Source organism: Microtus ochrogaster, chromosome 19 (genome assembly GCF_000317375.1).
Source record: "Microtus ochrogaster isolate Prairie Vole_2 chromosome 19, MicOch1.0, whole genome shotgun sequence".
NCBI lineage: Eukaryota > Metazoa > Chordata > Mammalia > Rodentia > Cricetidae > Microtus > Microtus ochrogaster.
Window position 1 is genome coordinate 29,863,959 of NC_022021.1, and position 10,452 is coordinate 29,874,410.

Below are 10,452 nucleotides of genomic sequence, written 5' to 3' on the forward strand. Positions count from 1 at the left end.
ACTATGTCCCACCACGATGATAATAGATTGAAGCTCTGAACTGTAAGTGAGCCACCTCAATTAAATGTTTTCCTTAGTTCTCCATCCCTCTTTCTCTTTCTCCTCTCTGTGCCTCATGCATGATAAAGATGTAAGGTCTCATTACTGCTCCAGTGCCACGCCTGCCTGCCTGATGTCACGCTCTCTGTCAAATCAGGATGATCATTTACTCTAACTCTTTTGAGCCGTGAAATCTAGCAAATTCCTTTCTAAGTTGCCTCGGTCTTGGTGTCTCTTTACAGTAATAGAAAAGTAACAAAAACAATGCCTGATGAAATGAAAAACATGGTATATGTGTAGACAGATATTAGAAAGAACTCTATTAGTGGGTAATATGCTTGAAATGTATACCCTCTACGAATTTACCCGGAGACTTAGACATTAATTAATCCTCCCCGCAAAAAAAAAAAAACAAAAAAAAAACCCTGAAATTTTACTAAACTTGAAGTTGAGCTTGTTAGGTCATTAATATGCAGAGAAAGATAATGGGGCATCCTTAATGTGAAGGATTTTGAATATACAATGTTTGAAACGCAAAGAAACTGAAACCAAGGAAAACAGTACAAAACATGTAACTGTGCAATATTAGTTTCTAAAGTACATAAAATGATAAACAGAAGTATTGGAAATGTTGCTACACACAGGTAATCATAGAACAGCCTGTGAGTATGAGACTATTTGATGGCGCAGAAGAGCAAAGGTGAGTGGGACCACTCATTACTACCCAATATTCTTATGCCTGGGAGGCTGATCTAGCTGCAAAGGTGGTCGGAAAAGGACACAGGACTAGAAGGTCAGGCAGAGGAAGCTGCTAAGAAGAACTGTGGAAAAACTTGCACAACACGCCATGAGGGAAAGGAACATGGCAGAGCACATTTTTGTTTGTTTTGTTTCAATTTTATAGATTGAAATATTCCTATGTCCTTAAAAAGCTTAAGAAATGAGCTAGGAAGGAGGAAGATGAGAGGGGGGCACAACAATATGTTTAATGGTATGAAAATATGTTTACAGTCTTTAGCTTCTACTGAGTCATACAATTCCTTCCTGTACAACTGGTGTAAATTAGATTTACGAAGAAATCAGTCACCTATGAAGAGGATGTATTAGATATGTTTGGTGCAGACTGTTTTTATCATAGAAGGGTTTGAGTGGGAAGTGTCAGGTTAAAAGTGATTCATGTTAGGTTACCAAGAATGGGAGGGGAGAGTGAAGTACTTGCTGTGTGAGCATGAGAATCTGAGGTTCACTTTTGGGATTCGAGTAAAAATACCGAATGTGGTGCCCACCACTTGGAATTCCAGCACTGGAAAAATGGAGACAGGAAGAACCCTGGTGATCAATAGCAAAACAGTCCCACTACCAAGCCAATGAGAGACTCCATCTCAAAAAACAAGGTGAATTGTTCCTGAGAAATGAAAGAGAACTAAGATTGTCCTTAGGCCTACCATATACATATTTGTATGCATGCATGCATGTACACACACACACACCACCAGCACCACCACCACCACCACCACTACCAGTACAACCAAGACCTCAATAACTATCTTGCTTAAAGACTGAAAGACTTCAGATGAAAACTCAAAAATTCACCCTTTCAGAACTGCGAGAATCAGAAATCCAGGGCTTGCAACAATTCAAAGGACAGCTGTTTAAGAATAATACACCCAAAAAATATTTCTACTGTTGTCATATTGACACAAATATTATAGGGGTAACAAACCACTATTTTTTTTATTGGTTTTAAGGGCTGCTTCATGAGAGAGCATCCATAACTGACACTGTTAATGAGGGCAAGAACCTGAGACTAGTTAGGTTAAGAGCCCTGGGGAAACTTACTATTATTCTGTTAAATGAATACAAAGACAAAATGACTCCAGATGACATATTGCTATGCCCATAGACTGGTGTAGTACTCAACCCTCATCAGAGAAGTTTTTTTTTCTTTCATTAAATAGTAATTCCTACAGAGACCTACAAATGAACAATGGGAAGAGAGTGAGAGACTTTGAAGCGCTCTACCCCAAATTGTGTTTATCATAACCCTTTATTAATTAATGCTCATGGGTCTATGTTGAACATGATGCAGAATGAGTGAAAGAGGCAGATATTGTAGACAGCTTCAAGGAAACCATGTTTCCAAGACATATTTTTGCAGGTTTACATATGAACTCACAGAGACTGTGGCAAAAGCACAACCTTCACAAGGTCAAACAGGACATGGAGAAAGGGAAGTGGGCCCAGGGTCCCACTTCAAAAAGAAGCTACTGAAAGGTGCCGAGAGACCTGAAATCAGTTTGCTTCAATGGAGGGACACTGGTATATCACACCAGGTCAGGCCTCATGTTCAGAAGTAGTTGACTAACACAAAATGGACACTATGTTTTCTAGTATGGGCTCTTTTTGTTATTATTTTGAAGAAAGAGAGAACATGAAGTTGGGCTGGTGTGCAGAAAATGGGAGAAGTTTGATGGGGGAAAGAATACAATCAAAATATATTGTATAATGTTTTTAAAATTAAAAAACCATGGTGCTTGATCTCTAGCAGAATAGATTATTTCTGTTATTTTTACCTCATTTTTATTTCCACCCTTCCTACTAATTTCACAGCAGTCTCCAAATACAGTAGCAGTAGCTACAAAATCCAGCAATCAACAGAGAAGGCAAAGAGATCTGAAGCTCTTCAACAGAGATTCTTTGTTGCAAGCACTGCCACTATTTTACCTGCCTGATAGTGCTGTGTGAGTGTGGATTTGTAATTATTTGATCTGCCATAATGATTATTCACTGGATAAGCCATATTCCAAGAATATTAATACAGAGTAATTAGTGACACACGACCTAGATTGCAGGTGCCTGGCATGGAGCTATCAGCTCTGCCAAACACGAGTTTTCTCACAACCAGAAAGATCTGAGAATATGTTGTGTGTTGAGTCTGAAGCTGTTGTGGTTCCTCAGCAATGCTCTACCATGCAACATACGAACGTGCAAGAGTATAGGTTCCTGGGAAAGACTCGAGCGACTCAGATCATCTCATGTCTTTCACTTGGTTAAGGAGTTATCACAGGAAGCAATGAGTAAGGCAGAACTGGGAATTTCCTAAGCAAAACAGGTTTCAAGACTCTCACAAATCACTCAGCAAAGGCTGACTGTACAAAATGTGTATTTGCTGATCAATAAGTTATCAAGTATTGGACATAGGTACTGAATACAGCCAGGAATAGAGGCTTAACAGAATTTGTCCTAAAAAGTCATTAAGGAAACAAAAAGCAGCTGAAATTGTGATCACAGTAGATAGGAACAACAGCAAAAATGTGGAAATCTGAGTTAGCAATTGGTGTTTGGAATGAGATATTCCCCAAGTCTTGGGTATTTGAATACTTCGTCTTTAGTTGGTGGCTGTTTGCAGGGGTATTAAGACGTGTGGGCACTGGAATTCAGCTTTGAGGTTTTAAAAGACTTACACAGTTTTGAGTTAGGTCTCCCAGCTCCTTGCCTGTGGATCAAGAGCAAGCATGCAGCTGCTACTCCAGCACCATGCTTGCCTGCCCGCCTGCCTGATGCCATGCTCCCCAGTATGGTAGTGATGGACTCTTATCCTTCCAGAACTCCAAGCCTAAAATAAACTTTCCCTTTAAAATGTTGCCTTGACTTTGGTGCCATTTCACAGTAATAGATAAGTCACTAAGGAAGTACAGCATTTTATTTTCTAAGGCCAATGCCCAATAATTATCACACATGCAGATAAACAAGAAAGTATGGACACCACATAAAAGAAAAAGACCCAATCTGACAAAGCCTACATAAAGACATTAAAATGAATAATAAAATATTTTCACAAGTTAAAAAATGATTTTTGAATTAGAATAACGAATAAGGAAACACTCTCAACAATAAAGAAATAAGAATTATAAAAAAGAACCAAACAGAATTTCAGAGTATAGAATCACTACTGAAAGTTGGCCCAACTAGTATGGTTAGCAGAGACCAAGACTCAGGAACGAAACACTCATCACAAGAGTTCAACCATAGGTTTAAGTGGCAAGAATAAAGAATAAAAAAAAAAAAAAACCCTCAAAGGTATATGCCTGAAATTATTCAGGCATAGAACAATAAAAAAAAACTAAGAAATGAGTACAATTTCAAAACACCAAAACTACAAATAATCAAAATAATTGAGTTGGAATTCAACAAAATGGAAAAAGATATACATCAACTATATCATAACAAAGTTATAATTTATATTTGCAAATCATTTATCTGACTACAAACTTACCTTAGGATATGAAAATAAAGCAAAAATAAAAACACAAACTGATTTAAGAACAGGTAGAATATCAAAATATACATTACATCAATGATGATGAATAAATTAATAATAAGATGTAAAGACATTTAACATCACTAGAGATCATGGAAATGCAACTTAAAAACCATAATGCAACACAAGTTCAGCCTATTAGAATAGTAATAATGAACAGAAGGAGAGGTGGGGCAGATCTGTGAACACTAGGCGAGGGGAAGCTGTTATCAGGATTTACTATATGAAAAAAGTCAGTTTTCAACAAAAATAATATGAAGAAAGACAACCACAAATATTAATAAGAATGAAGTAAAACTAAAACTCTCATATACTGCTACTATAAATTTAAATTGTGGTTTTTATAAAACAGCATATATGTGTTTTTATATAAATATATATGGATGTATTATATATATGTAATTATATACATATACATGTATCATAGCAACGGCATTTCTAGTCATATAGTCAAGAGGAATAAATACCCAAAAGTAATAAGAACATAAGCATGCAATACAAAATCCATAATAAATAATAACTCCAGCAAAAGAAAACTCAAACATACATCTACAGCTAATCAAAATATGGTGTGTCGTACTCATATAATTGAAAATTTACAGGAAGTAAGTAGTAATGAAAAGAGGCACATAGACAAGCCTTGAGACTTGATCTTAAATGGGAAAAACAAACAAAATGTGTCCTTTTTCTTACCCCATTGCTAAATACCATGTACAATGGGTAAATCCAGAGACTGGAAGCTTACACAAAACAGGGCCTTAGTATCACAAATATATAACCATACAAAAATCCACCATACTGAGACATAAATTATCAAATGACAAATTAAAGCCGAAAATTATGCTTCAATATTTTTGGTAAGACAATAATTTTATTAATAGTTTAGTCCTATTGTATATTTTTAAAACACAATAATTCTGATTGATTGCCAAGGATCCTAGCTTGCATTCTGTCTCAGCTCATAAATGAATCAGGGCTGGAGAGATGGCTCAGGAGTTCAGGGTGCTGGTTATTCTTCCCAAGAATCAGGGCTTGTTCCCTGCATCCACAAAGGAGCTTACAATTGTCTGCAACTCTAGTCTCAGGGGATTTGACACCTTCTGCCTTCTGTGGGCACCGTATGCATGTGGTGCAGAGACATTCAAGCAAACACTCATACACATAAAATAAAAATAAATAAAAATCTCAAAATAAGAACACTGTGCTAACAAAAAATGGATAAATCTGGGCTAAGACTACAGAGTCTTATTTATGGAAAGAAGACTTGTTGCAAACATATTCATTTCTCTCCTTTGTATTCTTGAGATAACGAAGACCAAAAATACTAAATTTTTGATGAAGAAAATAATTTTACTAACCTGCTCTCTGAAAATTCTGCAAAATCACTCTGAAGTTCAAACTTGTACAGAACTTCTCCAATTAGATAGCCATTAGAAAATGCCTTTGCAAATGACTTAGGACCTGAAATTCAAAATATGGAAATAAAATAGTAAATTATTTTGTGATGTATGTAGTCAGGCCAGCATAACTGAGTACAAACACATCATGTCCTGGATATATTTATGGAAACATCTTCTAATAACCAATGTAAAAGATTTAACAAGAGACATTAAGTTCCCCAAAGATAAGCCAGTAGTTGATGGTTAACTAATTTTGAAAGAAGTGGAAAATCTTTTCTAATTAAATTAATAAATAATCTTAATCTAACAAAACTGTCAAAGTATTCCGTGAAACTGTGCTCCAAATACTTAAGCAAAGACTCCAACTTAGATGGAACCTAATTTTTTAAATGTAGATTTAATTTTAACCTGTAAATTAGTAGATATACTAAAATCATCCATACTTTAAAAAAATCCTTATTGGACGCAATTGGGATCTTGTTTCATAGTTCAGACATATCACCACTGCCGAGTTTATTTGCAGTGGAGTGATGGCAATAGCTCAGAACAGAGAGTTCTAAAAAGAAATAAAGATGACTAATAAATATTTTTAAATATGTTCAACATCCTTAATAATTAGTATAATGTAAACTAAGGCAACTTTGAGATTTCATCTTTCTACAGTCAGAATAGTTAAGGTCAACAAAACAACTGACAGCAAATACTGATGAGGACATGGGAAAGGTGAACAATTTGTCACTGTCGGAGGAATTGCAGGGTGGTACAGACCTAGGTAAAACGGTGAGGTGAATTCACAAAAATGAAATAACGTGTCTACTATGTCCTAGCAATACCACTCCCCAGCATTTTTCTCAAGGATTCCACATCCTATTCCACAGATACTCTCTCATCAGCCATATTTAGTTAATCTATTCACAATAAGCTAGGAAACGAAAACCACCTACATGTCCTTCAAATGAGGAATAGATGAAGAAAACATGGAACATACAGATAATAATCTCTTCCATTATAGAGAAAACTGAGATTATGGGATTTTCAGGTAAATGAATGAAACTGGAAACTATGCCACGGAGGCAAGCCAGACACAGAAAGATAAATATTTCAAGTTCTTAATTATTCTTTCTTTTAAAAATGTCCTTTTGTATAGGGTGGTAGTAAGGAATGAGGTGAGCTGCTCTCAAAGGCAACACCCAGGGGACTCTAGGCCACAGGAAGTGTTTTCACATCTGACCCCAAGACACAATTTTAAATAAAACTTTCTTGATACTTGTTCTTATAGTAGTTAATATGAATAATATTCCAATTTTTAGGATGTGTTAAAATGATAATACCTGTTCTTTATGGAAATTTCCTCTAAAGTGACAAATCTGGTGCTCACTATGGCCTTCAATAAACTTGCTCAGGACACCAGTCGGATCATTATTTTAAAGCTACTCATCACAGAACATGTTCAACATTGATGAATTTGGGCTCCTAGTCAGTCATACCTGTCCTTAAGAGATTGCCTTTAAAGAGTGGACACCTCTCTTATCAATGTTGAATAAACATTAATACACATTAACAGGACATAACAAGACAAAAAGCAAGGGAGGAACAAGCAAAGGCTAATTCAGGGAAAGTCATAGTCAGGGAAGGTATTGTTCTTTTTAATTCAGTTGTGTTTTTTTTTCTTCCTATTCAATATCACTTAATAATATGACTGATTTCATAGTAATCACCTCCCTGGATTAACTCTACTACCAGTTGGCATTCCCAATGTGAAGAAGTGGCAAGTTTACTCCAGGACTATAAATAGTAAATAGTTTAAGAAACATGCAAGGGGCACTACTCATCTTTAACACAGGTAATTTATCATCTGGGATCAAGGTTGTTAAGCAGAAACTCAGTCCCATGTGCAACCATGCAAGCCATAGGTCTGGTGCTCAACACTGAAACTGACATGTGACCAAAATCTTTAATGTCATCTTCTGTGATAGGTCTGTCATGCTCCAGCAGCAGGTGAAATGGCCCGTGTGCTTCTCTATCAGTCTTGCCCAGTACTAGCTGGAGAACACACTTAAAAACATTCACAGTACAAAGTGGAAGCTAAGGCTATACAAGAAGGGGCTTGGTCTGTGTACACAACACTTTACCTTACCTAATTAAAAGCCATAGTTTTTTTATGTGTAAAATAGGAAGACTGGACCATCGTCCATAAAGAATGATGTGAGAATTAAATGAGACATTGCACATAAAGTTCCTGGAGTCATGACTGAGCCACAGTGTGTTCAGAGGAGATTTTATTGTCATGATTATACTCTTCTAGAAAGACAGTGGGTCATGTTAGCTATACAGTCTACATACTCAGTAATAGATCTTCTATGGTGATGTTGCATGAACGTTTCTCCAAAGAGTGTTTCACTGTCCAGAAAGCAAACATATGAAATTGCCCTGAAACTAGACATGAGCTCACCCTTAGGGCCAGGTAGAATATAAAATCTTCATATTTTATTTATTTATTTATTTGTTTGTTTGTTTGTTTGTTTATTTATTCATTTAAGATTTCTGCCTCCTCCCCGCCACCACCTCCCATTTCCCTCCCCCTTCCCCAGCCAACTCCTCCTCCCTCATCATCCCGAAGAGCAGTCAGGGTTCCCTGCCCTGTGGGAAGTCCAAGGACCTCCCACCACGAGCAAGGAACTCAGGACTGCGAGGGGTGCACCAACATCTTCATATTTCTGATCAAACATCCAGACTCAGTTGATTTGTACAGAAAAATATTGAATGGTTTGTATTCAATGAAATAAAAACACTAAACAGCCCCCATAACATGCTTTGTTAGATATTTCAACCAAATAAATGACAAATTTCAGAAAATTCTGGATTAGAGATTGTAGATAAAAGACCACAGTCCATGTCACTCTATGCTCAGTGGCATTTGCTCCCTGTGACAGGAGGAAAGATCCTATCTACATCTCAAATGCATGTTTGAAAATCAAGCAAATTTATTTTCCTTTAAAAGAGATAAAGGCCACTGCTGGCAGCTGGAAAATGGCCTGTTTCTAAGAAGCCTCTGCATTCCTCAGAGCTGGCCAGCACTCACAGAAAGACCTTGGCCTTCTTGTGGTGAGCATAACCAATATCACAGCATACTAATTGCAGATAAGTTTGGTTTGTGGTCCTGATGGATCAAACAACAAACCCATTGAAATTATGTCTGAACAGAGACAAAACCAAGAAGCTGTCTGATGTGGGATTCCCCTCTGTATGCTGTGAATACCAATGATTAATAAAGAAACTGTTTTGGGCCTGTGCAAGGAATAGAAGTAGAGAGGGAAAGCTAAGCTGAATGCTGGGAGAAAGGAGGCAGAGGCAGAGAGAAGCCATGTAGCCCCGCCAGAGACAGATGCTAGGAACTTTACCCAGAAAGCCACAGCCACATGACTATGTACTGATTAATAGAAATGGGTTAAATTAAGATTAATGTGTTAGCCAATAAGAAGATAGAGCTAATGGGCCAAGCAGTGTTTTAAATAATAATAATTTCTGCGTGATTATTTCAGTTCTGAGCTGCCGGGCAGCTGAGAAACAAGGGCCTCCTCACAAGAGCTGTCCAGAACACTAATGGGACCAAAGATTCCCTAATATGGCGAGCATTTATTCGTCATGACTGTTTTCTCATTGACCATTACTGTGCTCTGCTTTCTTCTCCTTGTTGCTAGGTATGACATTAAGAAATAAGATCAGAGAATTTGCTAGTTTTTGAGAGGATTGGACTCAGGGGAAAGCACCGTTTCCAAGAATCTTCCTCAACAACACTCACTGGGAGCCCAAGTCCTTCCTAACACCCTCAAAAAGAGGCTGCATACATTCTCACCTTGCAGCCACTCAAACATGCTTCAGCCAGCTGCAGCTGTGACCTGTGGCTTTTGCCTGGAGTACCTTGACCATTTTCCCTTCAGATGACAAGGATAGCTGACCTTTACAGTTTCCTCCACTGAAGGAAGGTTTTATCAGAATCTCAAGATTTATATTGGAAATGAAATCTTAATTCATAGAATTTTAATCATTAAAATATTTGGTATCATTATTATCATGAAACCCTGGTCTTAAAACATTAGTTCTGGTTTACCCAATGCTGGCTGTATTGATTTCTAGTGAGAGGATTCTGTCTTGTAATAAAGAAAAATGCTGCTTAGGAACTAGATAATACAGATATAACATTTTCTACCAGAAGCAATATGGTCTTTAATGACCCTGACACTGAAAAGAGGAAGGTATCTAGAAACAGTCCATTTAAAAGTCTAGCTGGACAACCATAAACCAAGCTCTAATCCTGTATCATTTAATTTATGTGTTAATACAATACCTCAGAGAAGAACTAAACAAGTTCTTGCCATTGTTCAGTTTATATTACTGTAGCAGAACAACACAAAATATTTACTCATTTAAAATCTCTTCTCACATTTCTAAAAATGACAAAGTTCTGTACCAGGGTATAAGAACCTGGCAAAGGCCTTCTGACTGTGTCCCAACATGCTATGGGGTGCAAGTGCAGGTGAGTACGTTAGATGCTCACAGAGAGACCAAAGTTATTCCTTCATCAGAATCCCACTCCAACAATAGTTAGCCCTGTAATAACATAGCAGACTAACTCAATGAAGGCAGCACCCGCATGACCTAAACAGCTATTAAACTTATTACTGTGAACAG

At 37.1% G+C, this 10,452-nt stretch overlaps 1 protein-coding gene across 1 annotated transcript in view; it reads right to left on the minus strand.

Moving 5' to 3' along the window:
• Spef2 (sperm flagellar 2) overlaps positions 1–10,452 on the minus strand; it is a 151,266-nt gene that overhangs the window by 132,640 nt on the left and 8,174 nt on the right. The window contains exon 2 of the mRNA XM_026783829.1: positions 5,719–5,821. Coding sequence (XP_026639630.1) covers positions 5,719–5,821 — 103 coding nt within the window. The remainder of the gene's footprint in view (positions 1–5,718; positions 5,822–10,452) is intronic.